Here is a 21,649-nt window from a genome sequence, read left to right as displayed (position 1 = left end):
TGAACATTTTACCTTTATGTACTGATTCTCATTAGTTTTGATAATACTTTTTGTCTTAAATTCTGTTGTATCTGGAAATAAAAAGCATCATTTAAAAATATGGATATATGTTTATATACATAGGCATGTGTTTATATGTGTATGCATATAGCAATGTGACCCTGCAAATGCTGCGTTACAAGTCTCAACTTATCTGGGAGTTTGTGTTTTAAGTATGCCAGCATATGGCAACAATAAAAACTTTTAACTGCAGAATCTCTATTATTAATAGATATCTTTAATTCCTTCACATCTAGTAGTGGCAAAATTGGATTTATAGGATCTATTTACTGTATTGTGATAAATCCATCCATTTTATGCCTATTTTATTTCTCTAGCATGATTTTTTGGATAGATCAAATTATCTTCCACCTCTCTTTTCATCTTTATTGTTTTGAGCTTATTTGCTTTATACATAATCTTTAAATGCTTACCCTTAAATTTTTAACAAGACCACTTGCATGAATACCAGCTAAAAATAATACATATCACTACTTTGCTTTTGAACAATGTATAGAGCCTGGTCTGTTTAAATCCCACTCATTCCATTCCTGTTTGCGTGTCATCCTCTGCCCAGTGTTTTGTTACTGGTTTGTGTGTCACTCAAATTACTCCTTATTTCAACTACATTTCTACTTTGTTTGGCCCTTTCAACATATTTTACATTGTTCAGTATTCCTTTTCATCTTTAAGTGTTGATTGTAAACTGGCCAGGTATCTGAAAGTATCTTATTTCCTATTTACTCTTAAGTAAGTTTTGCTATGTAAGAATGTATTACAGAGCTGTTGTTAAGCACTTTGAAGATATAGGCTCCCAATTGCTTTCTATGAAGAATTTAGAGGAAGCCCTAATCTTTGCTTTCAAAATACAAAGTTTAATGTTCTTGTGCATGGTTTATATCCCATGAATCCTCAAAATGCTCAATTCCTGGCAGCTGCTCTTCGAAAGCCCGGCCCCTTCCTGCAAGCACCCCTTCTCCCATTCTCCTATCCTTCACCCTTCTTCCCTGCCTCTCTGCCTCTCCTCTTCCCATCTCCGCAAGGTAGCTCCAGTGTTACATAAATCTGTAGGTCAATTCTAAGGAAATGTATTAAGTTTGGATTTCAGTACTCTGATTTAAGAATGCTCACCCCCCACACTGTAAATCCAAAATATAGCTAGATATCTCCCACAATAACGCCAGCTTCCAGTACAATTGCTCGGGGGTGAAGCAGCATGACAGGTCACTGTGCCATTTGGACAGGGCATTGGGTTTTAATGTTCTTCAATTCCTCCACACACACCCACATCCCCGCTGGCAGAAATGTACCATTTGTCATGTGCCATCCACTTGACAACGCCTTCTGCCTTCCCTGGATATTACAGAACATCGTACCAAGGTGATATAATATATCCTGCCCCCTTGGACACATGATTCACTACACATAACCAAGCCAACCTGGAAAAAATGTTAAATACTGAGAAATTGAAAGACATAAAACTTTAAAATTACTTGTGTGAAATGGTTTCCTTGGAGCAGTGGAGCAGCTCAGCTTCTCATCCCTGAACTAGAACACTCTGAACAGCAGGCACCAGAAGCCTGTTCCTTTAAACCACGAGTGCAGACGAATGTATTCTTTGACTCTGTTTCTCAGGAACCTCTCCTTTGGGGTGTCTGTCCCATGTGGAAGGCACTTGCTGACTCTAGCTTCAAGTGTTTTAAACAGAGGCATTTGTACACGTTCTGCCCCACACTAGGCAATGCAGAGAAAGAGCCAACACTTAGAGATGGGAATCTAGTCCCAACTGTGTGGCATTAAACCAGTGCTGCGACTCTCTTTGCTTCCGTTCCCACATTGATAAAATGAGAACAGTATCTGAATAACCACCATTCAAAATGCTGAATTACCCAACGTCTCCACGGCCATCAATAAGGATTTTCCAGCATCATGCTCAAGACACAAGAAGACATATGCTCTGGCTTTTTGTAAAAGAAAAAACTGCGCATTGCAGTTGTTTTTCACTAAGATATTTGGTGAAACAGAAGGGAGTAATGTGGAAAGAATTAATATTGGGTAAGCCATTTATTTATTTATTCAATTGACCAGTAACTATCTAGCAGTGTGCCAGGCTCATGAATCTATCCTGTTGCTTAATTTTAGTGGGAGGAGATATAGAAATAAATGAACAAGTAAATGCCTACGAAAAATATCAGCAAGCAGTGCTCCAAAAGACTCAAAGAGAGCAGTAGTAAAGAGAGTGACTGAATGGGTTCTCTGGAGAGGTGGCATTAAATGTGAGACCTGAATGCCCAGTGACGGTAAAAGAAAATGCCGCCCCAGGGGTTGGTTCAAACCTCGGGTATAAAATAGCTCATTACGTCTAGAGGCCCAAAGGCTGATGGATCAGAAGACAGTTGGTCAGCAAAGCAAGCAGGAAGCAGCTCAAGCCAGGCTGTGTGAGTCAGACTCAAATGTGTTTCCTTCATTGTTGTCATGATGAGGCGCCTCTATGAGACGCACCTGCAGGGGCAGTCCGAGACTTCTGTTGGAGGCAGGACTGAGCGAGCTAGGCAGACAAGAGAGGGGGAGGCTGGGCAGGTGGGCTCACTGGCATGGCTGCTCTAACAAAGTGCCAAGGAGTTGATGTCTTCTGTCGTTCATTTTCTCACCATTCTAAAGTTGCTGGCGGGGTTGGCCGCTCCAGAGGCTCTTCGTCCATGGCTTCCTCTTGAATGCTCGCCTGCTGCCCTGGCCTTTCCTTATCTTCCAGGAGGCTAGGACATCAGCGCATGACAATGGCAAGGAGCATAGTTCAACTTTTACAAGTAGAGGATATAGTCTGGGTGTGGGTACATAAGCAGAATAGATAGACAAGTCAGCAGTCTGACTGGAGTGAGTTTATATGTGGTGGTGTCGCTGGAGACTAGGCCTTTGGTGGAAGTCTGATCATAGGGACATTGAAGAGTACCTGCTCAGTGGAGGAGAGGTAGATGGTGTGTGAGCCACTGGATGTGAATGCCATGCGGTAGGGGGTGGAGACCACTGAGAACCTAGGACCCTCGGACGGCAAAGAAGGGATAAAGGAAGGGACATCCTGAGGAAAGAACTGACAGGACTAATGAAGAGATCAGGGAATGAGAATTCCAACCAAGGGAACCTGCGGGAAACAAACTAAAATAAAACAGCCTTGGAGATCAAGCAGCCCCATGCACATTCACTGGGAATGGGGCCAGGATGACACAGGGCAGTCCATCCGGTCTCTGTCCAAGCGCTACACCTGAACCCATGGTGGGGATTGGATGCTTTGCCTCACTTAATGGAAACACAGCTTCTGATTCAGGAAGATCTCAGTTCCGATTCCAGCGCCTTCATTTAGAGCTGTATCTTATCAACCTCTTTAATCTACTGACTTAATCTGTTTAAAGCTTAATTTCCTCAGAAGTCTTTCTGGACTTTTGGGGACTAAGGGAGGTAGTATGTACAATGCTTGGCTCAGTAAATCCTGGATTTGGGTTTGAGCTAGAGATTAAAATATCCTCATCTCGCGCTGGATACATGGATTCAATTCCAGACTCCGGCTCCCGCATCTCTGCTGATGTACAACTGTGGAGACAGCAATGATGATACGAGTAGTTGGGCTCCTGTTGCTCCTGCTCTGACCCTGGCCCAGCCTTGACTTCTGTGAGCATCTGGTGAGTAAGCCAGTGGATGCAAACATGTGTTCTCTCTTTTCCAAAGAAAAAAAAAAAAACTGTGTGTGGGGTGCTCACCAGGCATCTGAACTGACCCAGAAGGGGCAAAGCTCCCACGTGGGGCAGCATGTCTATATCTGCATACAAAACACCCAGTAATGGGGCTGGCATTGAGTAATGGGGCTGGTATTGTGGAGAAGTGGATTAAGCTGTCACTCGTGAAATCGCTGTTCAATGTCAGAGCTCTGGTTCCCTGTTCTTGCTGCTCCTTTTCTGTTCTAGCTCACCTGAGTCTTCCGGGAAGGCAGCAGGTGATGGCTGGGCCATCTGTGTAGGAGCTCTGGGTAGAACCCTGGCTCCTGGCTTGGTCCTGGCCCAGCCCCAGGTGTTGTGGGTCTTCAGGGAGTCTGTCAGCAAATGGAAGATCTCTCGCTTTCTCTGTCTCCCACACTGTTTCTGGATTAAGGATCAGGAAAGGGATTACCAACAACCTGTGTGGCTGAGCGTCCACTCTCTCGATGGCTCCATTTACTGCGATCCCTAACCATCTGACAGTGACCGAGTCTGTTTCTATTCCCTTCGACGCTAAAATTAACCTTGTGTTTTAATCTCCCTTTGAGAAGGAGAAAACAGAGGTTCCACCAGGAAATAGCTTTCTTGACTCATGCAGTCAGGAAACAGTAGAGCTGGCTTTGCATCCTGGGCCTGCCTAATTCTACAAGCCGTTCATGTTCCACTAAATTCTATTAATTTCTTTGGTTGACCAATACAGGCCTCAAAGTTTGAATTTCAAAGACAGACTAATTACACATGACTTCTCATGTCTGCTGGGCTTTGCTGTAGGGAACAGCTGAGAATAAAAACCTTCTGCTCGTCCTGGGTACATCAGGCACCACCTCTGATCTTGGTGGCACAATAGCCTCTGATGACACTCGTGTCCTCTGTAGGTCAGGAATTTGGGCAAGCTTGGTGGCAATGAGTTGACTTCTCCTGTGATGTTCACTACCTCAGCTGGGAAAACCTAAACACCAGGGGCATGGGTGTGACTCCATAACTGCAGAACCTGAAGGTTCTGGGCCAAGGCATGGATGGATTCAAGCGCAGCTGTCACCGCACCCAGCTGAGGCTTTCCAACTCACTGCCTGGCGATGCTCCTGGCAGGGCGGTCTAGGGGCAGTCAGACAGGAGCTTCCAAGCGGACACAGCAGAAGCTACGTGGACAGGACCAAACCAGCGAGGCTGCTGGCTTGGTCACATCTGAGTCAAGCAGGGATCAAACCCCAAAAGACTCCGTCCAAGGAGAGGAGCTGTAGGTCTCATCTCTAGTAGTGGTGTTATGAATCTCACACGACTGAAAAACAAACAATCACACAAAAACACTGCAGGATATAAAGGGCCGAGTGACTGTGGGAACATGTTTAGGAATAATGCTCTGCTGTAGTCAATGACATTTTTGTTTTCAGCTTGGGCACTGTGCCTGGCCAAGCATAAAACACCTCGATCCCAGTAATGTTGAACACAAACTGGATCTGGTTGTGAACAAGCTTTTCTCACTTTTTCCTAAAGAGAAATTCTTAATCTTAAATTAGGAAGGAAGGGAGGGAGGAAGGAAGGAAGCAAGAGGGAGAGCTGCTGTGCTAGTAGTGGAGTCGGCCGTGACATCAACATTCCCCAGAGCGATGCTGAACAGCCTGCTCCCTGCTCAGGATCCTGGCGCTTCAGCTTCCCCATGGACGGGGAGAGAGGCGAAAGGAAGAGGCAATGGTCCTGCTTCTTGAAAGGTAATCTTTTCAACCTTCCTTTTTTTTTTTTAAGATTTATCTTTATTGGAAAATTAGATATACAGAGAGGAGGAAAGACAGACAGGAAGACCTTCCATACACTGATTCACTCCCCAAGCAGCCGCAACAGCCAGTGCTCAGCTGATCCAAAGCCAGGAGCCAAGAGCTCTTCCAGGTCTCCCACGTGGGTGCAGGGTCCCAAGGCTTCGGGCCGTCCTTCACTGCTTTCCCAGGCCACAAGCAGGGAGTTGGATGGGAAGTGGGGCTGTCGGGATTAGAACCGGCACCCATATGGGATCCCAGCATGTGCACTACGCCAGGAGGCTATCAGGCTGGGTCCTCAACATTCTTTTTAAGGTGAGTTGCTCTTGGAGTCTGTTTTCTGGACCTGGGCAGCTATTTATTTACTAAAAACTCTTGACTGTGACGATTAGCCTGGGATCATTACTGCATTGTCGGGTGGCATTCTGCATGTGGTGGCGGGAATGCTTATGGTAACGGAGCTCTGATGTTCTGCTCATCATTTGTGAATCTTTAACAAAGCATGTTACTTCAGCACGTCAAGTGGAAGGAATCCATCCACCACAAATCCAGATGTTGTAACATTATTTTTGTGGCAAGTATTATTTAAAAGGTGGTTATTCAGAGGTGATGATAGATAAAGATAAGAAAATAAAACTCCAAAGTCACTTTCTCTGATTTAAAGCTATATTTTCAGGCTTACTTTTCCAACGTGTCTCTCCCTAAACCATGATGAGTGGGACAAAGATGGAATTTAGAATGAGGCAGTCCCGAATTGATATTCTGCATGGTGGTGTAGCTGCGGATACCTTGCTCAAACTGAGTCAGTAATCTGATTGTGAAAGTGCAGGAGACAGCCACGGCACAGTGCAGCATGGTAGGAACCAGGCCATCAGCCACTGAGTTTTTCGACCCATTTTTACATCTGCAATGGATCAGCAGTGCTCCATGCAAACACAGCGGGCTTACGATCCAAGAGTTTCTGTGTTACATTTATTGTTTCTTTGCTTGTTGTTTGTCAGAGGGTTTCCATCTCCTAGTTCACTCCCCAAAGGCCCTAAATTACCGGGGCAGGATGGGTCGCATCCAGTTTGGGTATCCAGAACTCCTTCCAGATGTCCAAGAGCCCAAGTCTTTGGAATCACTTCTGCAGCACCCCAGGGTGCACACCAGAGGGTGCAGGGCCAGGACTCAAACTGTAGGCAGACATCCCGAAGCGTGTCTTAACCCATGCCCCAACTGCCTGCCCCACGGTTGGAGTGTTTCTAAGGCTAAATTGACTTATCTTCACACCTTCTGTGCCAGATCACCACCGCCTTGTCCCCATAGGGCTCAAATCAGGGTTCTGACTGGCACCTTAAAGACTGGGGAAGTGGCATAACAGGAATCCATTTTTACATTTTTTAAGCACTTTGGCGATACGCAACATATGGAATGTTTCACATATTTCTCATTTACTTACTGTAATGAACTTATGAATTAGGGATAATGCTGCTTAATCAACTACTCCAAAACATACTGGCTAATATGACAATCCTTTGTCATATCTGATGAGTCAGCTGGGCAGTTATGATGTGGGTCAGCTTTGGGGGTCACCAGGACTGCTCAGCCTGGCTTTGTGGTCAGCTTTGGGGGTCACCAGGACTGCTCAGCCAGGCTTTGTGGTCAGCTTTGGGGATCACCAGGACTGCTCAGCCTGGCTATGTGGTCAGCTTTGGGGGTCACCAGGACTGCTCAGCCTGGCTATGTGGTCAGCTTTAGGGGTCACCAGGACTGCTCAGCCTGGCTTTGGCTGCCTGACACAGCTCGGCTCTGCTCTGTGTGCATTAACACAGATTTGCCTGGGTTTGCTCTTACGGTGGTGGCAGTGTCCAGGTGAGGAAGAGGTGACCGACCTGCAGACCAATGCAAAGCCTGTGACAAAGCTTGCATGGGGGTGGGGGGAGCACTTCCAAAACAAGGGCCATCAGGGAACTTGGTGTACCACAGCAGCCATGGCTTCCTGCTCTTTGTAAAGGAGACACAGGTTATCCTGGTCACCACATCTCTTCCTGGTGTCTCTCTACGAAATTCTTTCCTCTGGAAGTCTCACTTAGAGATGCTTTCTAATTGGCTATCTGTCTTCCCTCTTCCCATACTTTGGTCTGAAATGTTTGGGATCGTCAATTTGTCTTCAAACCCTTGGGCATGGCAGGAAGAAAACAGGATGAACTTGTATTTCTCCTTTGTTTGCTAGCTTTCCCAACTCTCTTCATATCAGCCTCTTTGGAGCTTGATTCCAGAAGCTGAGAAAGTAAAAGCTAGGGTGTTGGCCTGGGGCACAAGTCAGCTCTCTGACCTTGGGCAAGGAAGCTCTCTACCCTCCCCTGGCCTCCATTTCCTCATGGTGGAATGAGTAAGAGCAGAGAGGTGATCTGCGGTTAGAGGAAGCCTACAGATGGAGAGCCCCGTCTGGTCCGAGCCCCCTGCAGCCACAATTTATGTCTGTCCACAAGCACTTCCGGGTGCCTGAACTGCCCAAGAGCCACCTCTTGCAACTGCTGCAGCTCTGCCTCTGGGCGCTGCAGGGCGGCTGAGCAGCCCGAGGACTTAATGCATTTTATGGCTTTGTTGAGTACTCCAAACTGCAGTTATTAATTATAGGAAGCTGTTTAGACACGGTGGCAATATATACATTTGTTAATTGATTTGCATAGGCTCTCATCTAGCAGCATAGAGTGTGCAGGCCGGCGCACTGCCAATGGGTCGTAATTACCGCCCTCTCTCTCTTCCCTGGCTGGGAACAACGGCTTCCAGGGTGGAACCCCACTTGCCCTCCAACCCCAGGCTCACCCCGGCAGGTGGTCAGTACGTGGCTTGAGCCAATGAACACATAAATAAACGTGTTCCTATGTGAACGTCCACCTTAATTCCAAGCGACCTGTCTTCTCGGAACCCTGAATTGTGAGTGACATTGGCGTGCAGGGCATATATCCATGTATGTGTAATTGTATGCAAATACAATCATGTGCATATATACATGTTATATGTATTTCTTTATTCTGAGCCACTGGTTCGTCTTTTGGAGGCCATGCATGGCCTCCTCCTGGCCTGGGGTGGTGGGAGACACCAAAATGTGCAGAGTCCTGCCCTCAGGGAACTGTCACTGTTCCATCAAGTGAGATGTTACAAAGCAGAGCCAAGTGGGTCCGCATCAGGCGGAATGACAACACAGGGCGCGAACCGTGCTGCAGCCCCGCAGGCCCAGCGTGCTCCCAGGCTGTCAACCCAGGCTGACCATTCCTGGCAAAGTGGCTCTCGCGTGAGCCGGGCGCCCTCCCCAGACGAGGCGGCATAGAGCGCGCAGAGACCCGGCCTAGGGCAGAGCACCCACGCGGCTCGAGCCTCCGCTCCGGTCCTGTGACAGGGCCCGGCAGGGCAGGGTCCCCTGCGCCCCAGCTCAGGGTGACCACTTTCTGAGGGAGCAGCTGTTTGTGGCTAGGGCGGGGTCGGAGTGGCGCCGGACTGGGGGCTCCGGGAGCGGTCCACAAGGTCCTCGGGGAGCCGGGTCCCGCGGGCGGCGAGTGGGCCTCGGCAGCGCCTGGCCGAGGGACGGCGCGCGGAGTGGCGCTCCGGGGCCGCAGGGCCGCGCGCCCAGCCCGGCGCCCGTGTCCGCGTCTCATGAATATGCGCGAGCCGCCTCCCTCCCTCCGTGACGTCACGGGCCGTCCCGGGGTGAGCGCCGAGCGGCTCTGGGTCCTCGGCAGTGAGCGCGGCTGCTGCCGGCGAGCGGGCGGCGCGGCCAAGGGCAGCGGAGGCCGAGGGCGGCTGAGCTGGGTGGCGACGGGCGGCGGCTCCGGGCGGCTCCGGGAGCGGCGACGCGGGCACCGGGCGGCTCCGGGAGCGGCGACGCGGGCACCGGGCGGCTCCGGGAGCGGCGACGCGGGCACCGGGCGGCGGCGGCGAGGATGCTGCCGGGGCGGCTGTGCTGGGTGCCGCTCCTGCTGGCGCTGGGCGTGGGGAGCGGCGGCGCGGACAGCCGGCGGCGCCGCCTCCTCGCGGCTAAAGGTGGGTGCTGGGGAAGTTTCCTCTGCTCGCGCGGGGGCCCCGGGCTGGCCCCGGAGGAGGTGCCCATCCTACCTTGCCGCGGCTTCCCCGGCTGCGTGCGCCCTGGCTCCCTGGGCGCCGTGCAGCTGAGTGGCTCCGTCTGCGGCCGCCGGTCCAGCCTCAGGGCGGGGCCAAGCGGGCCCCGGGGAGGGCGAGGCCTGGGGCGTCCCGATAACTTTGGGGGCTGCCTGTGAGTGAGTGGTGGGCTCTGGCCCGGGGACGGCTGGCGCGGCCGCGGGGACCAGAAGCAGGTCTCCACTCCTGCCCGGCTCTGGGGGAGGGTCAGGACGGCGGAGTGCAGTTCGCGGAGGGCGGCCGGGCCGACAGGGCGTCTGTCTTCTTAGGATGGAGTGGAAACTTGCGGGTTGAGCTTCTCAGAAAGCCGGCACGCCCAGGCTCCCAGGGGCCGGCTCTGGGCTCCCTTGGGAAGGCGCGCCCTCCGGGACCAGTGCGCGCTGGGGCGCTCGGCCCAGCCTCTCCGCCTGGGCCCCGGCTCCTGGGGGGCCCGCCGCGCGTCCCCCGCCCGCCCGCCGTGAGCCTGGGTCTCGACCTTCCGCCTCTCCCGCCCGCGGGCAGCTGGGGCCTAGAAGGCGCAGCCCGGCGAGCCTGGACCTGGCGAGCCCCTGACAGCTGTGGAGAACGCGGGCAGAGTGCTGGCTTTCGGGCGCCGGGAGGGCTGCTGGGAGCTGCTCGAGGAGCAGGGGAGCGTAGGGGAGCGCGGCTGGGGCGCAGGGGAGGTCACGGCGGATGCGGGCTGGAGCGCATGGCTTAGGACAAACTTGTTGATTGCTCTGTTGACAAAGGAGGGCATAGGAAGGTTTTGGGGGATGGTGGTGGGTGGGGGACACATAGTCCCGAAATCGGTCATCAAGGGGTAGAGGGGTTCATGTTGGAAAATGAGAATTAGAGACGACCTGATTTGGAAACTGGGTTTGAAGTCCAGCGCAGCACACTGGAGCCCCAGGACCTTCGAATGACCCTTGGAAGGAGGGGCAGCTAGGCAGGCGCCTGGCCTTGTCTGGGTCCTGCGAACGCCTCTCCGGTGACCTGGGGGCAAAGAGGGGCGCTTCTGTGAATCAGTAATCGCCTCTCCCTCACTTCCTTTGCACATTAAAAAAAATTTGATAAGCAGTCCTCCTGTTTTATATTCCCAGTGTGGTTTGTTTGTTGGAAATAGTGCGGAGTGGGAATGGCTGACGGAGGTGACTCGGAGAGGCGCTTGGGGAAAACAGTGCGCTTGCCAGCCTTCCGCCCTCCAGCTCAGGCGGTACACGAGCCTTGCATTGCCCTGCAAGGCTTACTGGCACTTTTCTGGGTGGCATGTTTGTAAACAGATGCCCAGGAGGGGAGAGGAAGCCCCAGGAAGTGAGGAGCGGGGGTGCCGGCTGGAGGAGGACTTGGTGTGTCTGATGTCTTGGTGGGTCTCAGGTCAGCACGCAGGCTGTTTGAGAGGCAGGGGCCAGACAGCAGATAGGGCACACGCACACTGTGTGTGCACACACGGGCACACTTCCCCCAGCCCTTTTGCCCTCACTACCTAGAACACAGCTGTGTGGTGCTGTTTGTCTTCCCAAGGTAAAGTTTATTGACCTGCGTGGCTGAGTCCCGTGTGCAGCCCTCTGTCTGGCTTCTTTCCCCTTCGTGCCACTGGGGGGCTGCAGAGAGCGCATTTGTTGCATTTTAAAAAGAAACGTGTGGTGTTTGATCTCAGCAGAGACGTCTATGATGACATGGTACTTGGTATTGACAGTACAGAGTTTGCTTATCCCCGTGCGCCTGTGTGTCATGCTTCCACACCACCTAACGTGAGAAGCACACGCGAGGTGACGTGGCTGCAGGCTTCCTGGACAATGCTCCTGCCGCGGGATTCGGCCTTCTCAAGGTTCGCAAGGCTCAAGAAGATAAAACTTGGGAAGACGTGTGAGGAAGCCTGAGACAGATCTGCTTTCTTTGTCCATACGGTTCTGCGTTCCCCTGTGGAGGAGGCTGGGGAGTGGGCGTGCAGCTGCCTGGCGGCCGGCCACTCCCTCCAGACAGCTGTGTGGAGGTCGCACTCCCGACCCTGGGCTCGTGTCAGATGCTGCTCCACGGTGCACAGCTTGTCCTGCCTTGGTGTGGCTTGTTGCTGGCTGCAGGGAGTCGGGCAGCTAATCCCTGACAACTGTGCATTGGTTTCACAGTCCTGCACTTTCAGTGGGAACCCCTCCCCCTCTCCCTCCTCTCTCTGGGCCTGCATTTCCTAGAGAAATTGGAATGACCACATCACAGGCAGTTGTTCCCTGAGCCAAGCTGGGGAGGAACTGTGCAGGCCTGGAGCCCCTAGGGACGAAGGTCGTGTCCTGTCCAAGGCGAGAGGCACACAGTGCAATCCCCACGGCAGAGGAGCTGAGGCAGAGCCCCATGTCCGTGCGCTCCCAACCCAAGCCTGCAGCAGGCCACCCTCTACACTGCCTGGCCAGTGGTCAGGAAGCCCCAGGCTGTGCCACGCCCTCCCGCCTGGATTTCCTGGGCTATTGGGCTTGTCTGGAAAAGACACGTTTTGTTTGTTTTTCTTTGTAATGCAGACAGTTGCAGAGAAGGACAGCAGACAGAATTTGTCCAGGGTAGCATGCCAGCTGTGGGGTGGGCCTCAGGCTAAGGAGAGAAGGAGCTGGCGTGGTAGCGCTTGGTAATCAGCAGACCAAGGTCAGAGCCGACTTGTAACAAGAGTAATGTCATGGTTGTCTCTGCAAGGGAGGGAGTCTCTTGAATGCATAACTGATACTGTACTAATCAGCCCATTTCACAGGTGAAGGTACTGAGACAGAGAGAGAGAGAGAGAGAGAGAGAGAGAGAGAGAGAATAACCTGCCCAGGCTCCCAGCTAGAGGTTTAGCCTTCATGCCCCCTGGCATTTGGCAGAGACTCTCCTTTGGTTTTGTGACTGTGCCTGATTTAGTTACCTAGGAGCTCTGACAGTCTTGCCTGAAGCCTTAGGAGAACAGAGGCTGGTAGGAAAAGGGGCCTGGGAGGCCGTGGGCTGTGGGCGTGCTGGCCCGTGGGCTGTGGGCGTGCTGGCCCGTGGGCTGTGGGCATGCTGGCCCGTGGGCTGTGGGCTGTGGGCGTGCTGGCCCGTGGACTGTGGGCGTGCTGGCCCGTGGGCTGTGGGCGTGCTGGCCCGGTGGGCTGTGGGCGTGCTGGCCCGTGGGCTGTGGGCGTGCTGGCCCGTGCGCTGTGGGCGTGCTGGCCTGTGGGCTGTGGGGATGCTGGCCCCGTGGGCTGTGGGCGTGCTGGCCCCGTGCTGGCCCGTGGGCTGTGGGCGAGCTGGCCCCGTGGAAGCACTACTGTGGCCTGGAGCAGAGCCTTCCCTTGTCTTCCCTCCCATTCTTGTGCGTGTTGTGTATCGCACATGGTGAGAGTTTGTGCGAAGACAAAGGAGTTAGCCAGCCCTTCAGTACTTTAGTGTCCTGTGTGTAGGGTGGGAATAGCTAGCTAGCTTGCATGGTGTTGTCAGGTTGTACTGCGGAAGCACTTGGCCTTGTGTGTGGCACTCGACAGTACTAAATATGCAGTGGCCGTCATTACTGCCCACTCCAAGGCCTGGTGCCGATCAGGTGTCCCCTTTCTGGCTCTCAGAAGTTCATGACTTCCTTTTGTCTTTTTCTCGTGGCGAACTCTGCTCCCTTGATTTCTGTCTCTTCATGCTGTGTCTGTGTGTACAAGATGTGTCAGTATTATGTACACACACGTCTATATCGAATGGCTTGTGAAAACACTTGCTTTTTCCACGAGCCAGTGGATGCCTTTGGAAACAGGCCACCATCTGATTTGGTTCGAACACCCTGACACTTAATGGCAGCTTGGGAAAAGTGTCAGCAGTGTTTGCTGTAAAATCGGTGCATGAGGAAGCGTGCCTCTGTACGCTGGCACGGGAGCGGGGCCGTGATGCCTGGGAAAGCATGTATGTTGTGTGACTTGCGAGGAAAATTGTCCCGCCCCTCAGCAGCACTCGCCTCCCTCCTGGGCTTGTCGTCCTGGACAGCAGGGCACCTTCGTCTGCCTGAGGCCATGTTGGGGGGGCTCGTCTCCCTCCTGGGCTTGTTCCCTGGACAGCAGGGCACCTTTGTCTGCCTGAGGCCATGTTGGGGGGACGAGGTATTGACAACTTTTGCAATGGTTCGTGTTTGCAAGGTACAGGAGATCAGAAGCTGGGATAACCACATCATGACCTAAAGCACTTTTTTTTTTAAAGATTTATTCATTTTATTACAGCCAGATATACACAGAGGAGGAGAGACAGAGAGGAAGATCTTCCATCCGATGATTCACTCCCCAAGTGAGCCGCAACGGGCCGGTGCGCGCCGATCCGAAGCCGGGAACCTGGAACCTCTTCCAGGTCTCCCACGCGGGTGCAGCCGTCCTCGACTGCTTTCCCAGGCCACAAGCAGGGAGCTGGATGGGAAGTGGAGCTGCCGGGATTAGAACCGGCACCCATATGGGATCCCGGGGCTTTCAAGGCGAGGACTTTAGCCACTAGGCCACGGCGCTGGGCCCTAAAGCAAGTTTTTAATTTGTTATTACCTGGAGTCTGTAGAAAATGGTCTATGGGGAAGGTGGGTTTGGAGAGTGTGGCACGGGGCACGGAGGGCTGGGGGCTGAGGGTGCTGGCACTGGGCAGGGCAGGGTCTAGGCCTGCTGGTGAACTAGGGGACAGAGCAGGCAGGAGAGGCTGTGATCTGAGGGAGTGTATGGAGGTGGGAGTGAGGCCCCTCCCGGCGGCCTGGCTTTAGCTTTGTTAGTTAATAGGTCTTCCTCTCCTCCTGTTACCCTCGTGAGGAGGTCCAGCTGCTGGTTTAGGGCAGACGGTACACATGGCAAGAGTGAGTGCACAATGTGGTAGCTTATGAGAAAAGAATTGGCAAGCACAGGAGTCGGGGAGAATTATGGGGAAGATGGAGGGTTCTAGATGGGTCGGCAAGCACTGAGTCAGCTTAAGGGGGTGGGATGGCAGGATGGACCCATATAAGGTCGGATAAAGCTGGGCCTGGTACCCTTGCTGTGCGAGATGGCGGAGCTCAGCCATGGTTGAAATGATGTTTGTGTCCGAGTTTGAGGCCAAACAGTGGAGGTTTGATGAGTGCATCCTGGGTTGCCAGGTGCTGAGACATCTGACTTTTCTTGTTGGATGGTTGACTTTCCCATGAAACCAGTTCTTTGAAGGAGGTGAAGCTAATGCTACCCGATTCACAGAGAAGGAGGCCAGCCCTGAGAGGAGCAGCTGGCTCCAGCAGTCAGAACTGAGTGGTTGGCGTGGGTCCCCACTTCGTGTGGGCTGCCTGCTATGCCACTCCTGAAGGCCTCGCCACAATGTCCGAGTATTTGGATTCTGCGTCAGAATTACCTCCTTCTCTGGCTCTTGTCTGGGATCGAAGTGAGCACGGCCTCTCCTGTCTGGGGCAGCACAAGCCGCCCTCTCCTCCGAGGGGCCCAGTGGCCAGCAGAGCAGGCTCAAGTCTGCACCACCTCATCCCAGATGTTTGCGGGAAAATTGGCCGCTGTACCTGCAATCTGTATGAGAAACAGCGCCCTCTTTCGTTTCACTTTAACTCAGGCAGTGCGCCAGTGTGTTGCTGCTGGGTGGACAGTGAGTCATTGGGCGGGGGATGTTAAAAGGCGCTTGCTGCAAGGGTGGGTCGAGGTGGTGTTGGGAGGAGCAGGTGCACACTGCTCCGCGAGGCTTTCCTTTGCGTGCTGTGGCCGTGTTGGGGTGTGCCGATGAGAGGCAGGTTGGCGAGTGGACAGCGCAGTGTGGGCAGCAGCGGAGTCAGGAATTAGACACAGTTGGTTGCCATTCAGGGAGCCTGTGATGGCAAGCCAGGTGTAGCCACCCGGCGCTCGCTGCTGCTGCTGGGCAGTGCTCGGGAGCCAGGCAGCTCGTCACTGATGCTTTCATAAACACTGGAATCTTGACCCAGCACCTGTTCCCATGCCACACTTCACAGCTGTTCAGGAGTGCCGCCACCTGGGGTGGGAGAAGGAACTGGCCTTCTGAGCTGTAGGGCAGATGTGCCAACACCTCTCACTGTGTGCCTCCTTCGTCCCCACACAGGGAGCTCAGGTCCTCATAGAGCACGGGCCGGGCGGCAGGTGTCTGTGGAGAAGCTGGGAGCCCAGGTGCTCAGAGCACGGGCCGGGCGGCAGGCGTCTGTGGAGAAGCTGGGAGCCCAGGTGCTCAGAGCACGGGCCGGGCGGCAGGCGTCTGTGGAGAAGCTGGGAGCCCAGGTGCTCAGAGCACGGGCCGGGCGGCAGGCGTCTGTGGAGGACTGTTTTCACTGTTGCAGCTAGCACTGCTGTGGAGGAAAGCTGCTCGGGGCTTGCAGTTAGACCTTGATGACAGCCTCCAGGAACACCCCAGTCTTCTCACACTAGGCCCCCTCCTGGCATTAGTCTGTTCTTGGTTTTTCCCTGGCTTCCTGTCTGACCTCCTCTGCCCTCACTGAGCAGAGGTTCACCCTGCTAGCCGAACAGTAGAGTTTTCTCTGCATTTCCCAGGCCTGGAGTCAGGGCCCACTTCTCCAGCGTGATTGTCAGCCCTGGTGGGAGGTCCTGGAGACCCAAGTGAGGGGGCTTGGAGATCACACTGGTGCCTGGAGCTCACCACGGGATTCTGTTGTGATGTTCTGGGGTCTGGGTTTGTTGAGTGGCTCCGGCATGCTGCCCTGCACCTTGGCTGGGAGCACCTCACTAGACTGATGGCCCATGTTCTTGTTTCACATGCCTCTTGTTCCCCCTGCAAGGTCCTATCTGCTACCAGCTTCTGCCGACAGTGCCTCAGCTGGGAGGATCCTGGCTCACTGTTCTGACTGTCGCTCTGCACTGACTGCTGAGTGCTGGGAGTGCTGAGCTGTGCGTGTGCTGCCACCAGCTGCAGGTCACCAGGCTGTGCCTGCCTCTCCCAGAGCTGGCCGTCCAGCCCTCAGTCGGTTCCCTGCCGCATTTGCGTTCTCAGCGTGTTCAGCTCTGCCAGGCAGTCTGGCATTAACCCTGCTGAAACCCACCAGGAAGTCAGGCTGGCAGCGGCTGAGATTCCTGTTGGCTGTCCAGAGCGCATCTCAGGGCTCTACCGACTCCAGCAGACTCCGGTGGTGGCGCTAGCGTTTGGGCTGCTGCCGCCAGGTAGGAGCCTGGCATTGTACTCCGTCTCTCCAGCTTTGGCCCTCCGCTCAGCCCAGGCCTCCTGGGAGACTTGGGGAATGAGCCACCAAGCAGGTGCCTTTGTCTCACTCGGAAAGGCTGAAAATGCTGTTCTTCCGACTTTATTCCTCTAGCATAACCACAGCACATTGTTTTAGGAAGATTACTCGCTTTTCAACACCGCATCGTTCTGTGACTTCTGTCTCTTTGCAGCCTTGTGGATGCCTGTTGCGTCATGTCGATCGTTGAGTCTGCAGCCCTTCATCAGGTCTAACTAGAAAGTCGCTGTGGTTTACACCTTGTGCGGCTGCACACTGGGCCACCCAGAGTGCGGAGCACATGGGCTGGCGCTCTGGGTGTCTGCTCTGGGCGCCCTGGGTGTCTGCTCTGGGTGCCCTGGGTGTCTGCTCTGGGTGCCCTGGGTGTCTGCTCTGGGTGCCCTGGGTGTCTGCTCTGGGTGCCCTGGGTGTCTGCTCTGGGCGCCCTGGGTGCCCTGGGTGTCTGCTCTGGGGGCCCTGGGTGTCTGCTCTGGGCGCTCTGGGTGTCTGCTCTGGGGGCCCTGGGTGTCTGCTCTGGGCGCTCTGGGTGTCTGCTCTGGGTGCTCTGGGTGCCCTGGGTGTCTGCTGTGTCTGCTCTGGGTGTCTGCTCTGGGTGTCTGCTCTGGGCGCTCTGGGTGTCTGCTCTGGGTGTCTGCTCTGGGTGCTCTGGGTGCCCTGGGTGTCTGCTCTGGGGGCTCTGGGTGCTCCAGCTGTCTGCTGTTGGTACTCTGGGTATCTGCTCTCTGGGTGTCTGCTCTGGGCGCTCTGGGTGTTTGCGCTGGGCGCTCTGGGTGTCTGCTCTGGGTGCTCTGGGTGTCTGCTGTGTCTGCTGTGGGCGCTCTGGCTGTCCGCTCTCGGTTCTCTGGGTATCTGCTCTCTGGGTGTCTGCTCTGGGTGCACCGGATGTCTGCATGCAGATGGCTCTGATGGTCCTCGGTTGGTGAAAGTGACTAAGAAAATGAGGTCATTGTATGTCAGAAACCAGAAGGGTGGCTAGGCCTTGGTTCCGGCAGGCCAAAACGAAGGCCTGCTGCTTTCTCTGCTTCTGCTGTGGTCCAGTTAATTGTGGTTTCCGAGACCCTTCCCCAGTTCTTTGATGCGTGGCCTGCATTCCTGCATTCCCGCACAGCTGGGAGTCAGCAGGGTTAGACAGTGAATACAGCAGTTGCAGACCCATCCATTTTTGGGGAAAAACGAGTCAAAATTGTTAATCTTGTGTCAAGTTGATCTGTGGTTTTCCAATTTGCACGTATAACTGCATTTCACCAAATTAATTAAAACAAATAAATGTTAATCTAATGCATGTCTCCTTGTAATTAATGAAATATAACCATTACAGGGGCATTTGATTTATTATTTTAATTTATAAAATGCTGAATTCTCCTATAAAGTTGGATATAGTAATGGGAGGAGCTAAACCATAGATAGCATCGGGAAAAACAATCCCATTTCTATAAATTAATCACTCTCTAAAAGGATATAGTTCATTAACACCATGAACTGAAAGTGTTAGATGTAAATTAGATTAACCTTTTTGGCGACACTTCCATTTATATTGTGCATTCTCTTCAAACACAAAGCACTTTACGCGTATTAATTCAATTAACCCTCCCCAGACCCTTGTTAAGTAAGTACATATATCAAACTTGGAAGGGAGGAGAAGTGAAACCCTTCAAAAATATTCAAGCCCGAGTCTGGGGTATTTTATTTACGATTTCCTGCGCAGCAGTCGGTTCAGGTGGAGCTGGGGCGCTGGAGAGCATGGGCCGGAGTTCACGCTTTCCGTCTCGTGTTGTCAGGGAGCACGTAACGTGTCACTTTGTCCCTGAAGTCGGAGACACTTCTGCCGGAGGCAGGGCCCCAAAGTTTGCTTTGATAAAATGTACCAAGCAGCTTGGGTTGGGAGTGGATGGGACGCCTCCAGGTGGGTGGGGGTGCTAGGCCTTGGCTCCGCCAGGGACCGCGTGTCTTCCCTTTGTGCTGGCTGCTGCCCTGCCTGTCTCTCCTTTGGCCACTGGGATGCTCAGGTGGAACAGGAGCCTTTGGACAAGGCCTTGGGATGCTAACGGAGAAGCAGCAGGAGGCCCTGGGGTGGAGGTGGACTGCAGCTCCCCTCACTTCTCCTTGGGGATCCGTGCTAGGGAGGGACAGGGCAGGCTGCCATGGAGACCCAGATTCCCTCTGTCCACCAGACCTTCAGGCTTGTTTGTAGAGCGAGGCTCCGGACCTGCTGATCTAGCACGGCCCTGCTTTGGCACCGTTGGCGGGAGCCCTGCCTGTTAGAATGCTTGGTGTCACTGCCCAGGCTTCGTGCAGATGTGCGAGGTGGAATGAAAGGGCTTAGTGGGGGCTTGAGCTCTAGAAGCTGGTTCACTCCGGGGGGGGGGGGCTTTTCCAACAGACCTGTGTGTGTGTGTGTGTGTGTGTTGGGTAGCTTGAGGTTCTAAGTGCTCATTTTTACAATTTATTGTTCCCTCAAGTTCTCAAACCCCGGAGCAGTCTTCTGTGGTCACTTATGTCATATTCCGTGAAGTGCGGCATGTCTCGCCTGCCCTGTAGCTAATGGCTGCACGCCTGCAAGGGTGACAGTTAATCAAAAGGGATACGTCATTAAGGGTTAGCTAGGAAATGAAGTGTATGGGGAGTCTGCCCCGCCTCTGTAACTAGAAAGTCAATTACATGGTTCTCATTGGTTGGTGCCGTCCTGCTGCTCATTGCCCCAGCTTCCTGTGTAAACCTCTGCTTTGAGGGATTAAGAATCAGCTCTTAGGGCTGAGAACTAAAAGACAAGTTTTCACTTGGGAAACTCACAGGGATCCTGGAGGATGAGACAAGGCATTGGTCTTGCCATTCTTGGTGTTCTAAGAATCGTCTCTCTCCATCTCTTTCCTTGTACATTTTGTTGGCTTGTGGAAGGCTGGTCAATTGGAGCAGAAAAGGAGGGTAAAATAAGTCATAATTAGAGTGAAAAGAAAATCACAACTAAACCCAGATTTCATCTTCCTAGCTTTCTTTTTGGTTGGTTTTCTTTGTAAAGGAAAACCAATTATTGCAGCGTTATTGCACCATCATCAGAAATGTCAAGATGCTCATATCTTGCTTGATATTAATTTTAGAATTATATTTAAGACTCTTTGGTGATTTACTCTTCTTTTAATTAGAAGTCATGAATAAATCATCTTTTATTGCACTTGCATCTCTTTTTAAACAACTCTTGGCTTCTGCTCCCGCTCCTGTTGTCCAGCCCGCCCTGCAGCTCGGGAGCCAGCCGGGAGTCTTCGCTTCAAGCGGGCCTGTCCCCTTGCCAGTGTGTCCACAGCCCGGTGCGGAGAGTGGCCAGCGGCCAGCGGCATTGCTGCGTCAGGATTCAGCACCGCTCTGGTCTCGCTCTGGTCCCGCTCTGGCCCCATCTTGGATGTCTCTTCTTGCCCCACCCTTTCTGAGCTCTTTGCTTGCCCTTGGTGGCACCAGGTGTTGCCTTGAAAGCAAATCCTTAAAATTCTGCCAACACAGGTGAGATCACCAACAGCACAGCTTTGCAATTTGATTTTTCAACTGAGTGGAAAGTGTGAGTTAAAAGCCTCTTTGGACAACGTGGCTATTTTTTTATTGATAGAACCAGCAATTCTAGTAGAGGCAGAGGATTTTCTGCCAGCTATAGCTTCAAAATGAACCAGCTTGTTCTCTTCTGACTTCTAGGAAGAACCTCAAAACTGCCTTCCTCACTCAGGTCTCAAAGGGGCTCAGTTCCCGTCACCCTATCCTGGTCAGCAGGATCTAGTGCAGGATGTCCTAGAACCTGTGCTGGGAGAGCAAGGTCTCTGTTCAGCCCATGGGGTTAACCGTTCTCACCTGGTTGGCATTTCAGGCATCATGGCAAGCTCTGGGTATTGTGGGTGGACATGTGGGATAGACCTTGCCTAAGTGAGAGCAGCTTCAGCCTAAACTGTGTGGCCCCTGGAGGGTGTGTCCATGAGCCCCGCCTGTTGAGATCTCAAGGCTGGCAGTGGCCAGCCACAGGTTCTGGGCAGCTAAGGTGGGGCCAGCCACGGCCATGGGCACCTAAGGTGGGGCCAGCCACGGCCATGGGCACCTAAGGTGGGGCCAGCCACGGTCATGGCACCTAAGGTGGGGCCAGCCGCGGTCATGGCACCTAAGGTGGGGCCAGCCTCTGAGCAGTGCATAGTGCTTCAACGTGGACTTGGTGCCCGTACAGCTGTGATCCTTCTGTGTCTGCCGTCGTTTTGCTTGGTCCAGTGTGTCCTCGGATAGTTCTCTCTGGTCTGTGTTCTCACAAGCAGGAACCGCACCCCTGGCTCTTGCCCTCCTACTTGAGCCAGCTTGGGACATGGGATCAGGGGTGGGGAGAATAGCCAAGATGCCGTGTGGTCATCACTGCCCAACCTGCTCTTGGCAATGTGGGTTCTATTTGTCTGGGTCCGTGATTTCATACCCTGTTGGCTGTGCAACTGATCCCTATTCAACCCAACCTCACACAGCACTTGATGGATGTTCTAGTCACATTCCCTCAGTCATCCCCTGCTCCCAACTTCTGGGTGATTACTTCTGGATCTGGTCTGCAGCCACTGGCTTGTCCAAGTGCCTACCCATTCCCATGCCACCAGGTGAGCCCAGAGCCCGAGTGGGCAGAGTGGCAGGGGAGTGCATCCGACCTCCAGGCCTGCCTCCCGGGGCTTGCTCGCGCTCTGTGTCACTGCCTGCTGTACCCGTCTCCTTGCTTGGCCGTTTCAAACCCTCTGCCTTGCAGGTCCCTCCACTGCCTGGGGGAGGTGTCTTCTGTTTTCATATGTGAGGGCACTTCAGAAAGTTCTTGGAAA

The 21,649-nt window shown here is 53.4% G+C and overlaps 1 protein-coding gene across 1 annotated transcript in view; it reads left to right on the top strand.

Annotated features, from left to right (window-relative positions):
• The first annotated feature begins 9,430 nt into the window (after positions 1-9,430).
• CLSTN2 (calsyntenin 2) overlaps positions 9,431-21,649 on the top strand; it is a 435,481-nt gene continuing 423,262 nt past the window's right edge. Inside the window, exon 1 of the mRNA XM_004588347.2 lies at positions 9,431-9,562. Coding sequence (XP_004588404.2) covers positions 9,463-9,562 — 100 coding nt within the window. The 5' untranslated portion in view covers positions 9,431-9,462. The remainder of the gene's footprint in view (positions 9,563-21,649) is intronic.

This window comes from Ochotona princeps, chromosome 30, assembly GCF_030435755.1.
Source record: "Ochotona princeps isolate mOchPri1 chromosome 30, mOchPri1.hap1, whole genome shotgun sequence".
NCBI classification, from domain to species: Eukaryota; Metazoa; Chordata; class Mammalia; order Lagomorpha; family Ochotonidae; genus Ochotona; species Ochotona princeps.
The sequence above is the reverse complement of the archived record's forward strand: the minus strand, read 5'-3'. Positions and strand labels throughout refer to the sequence as shown.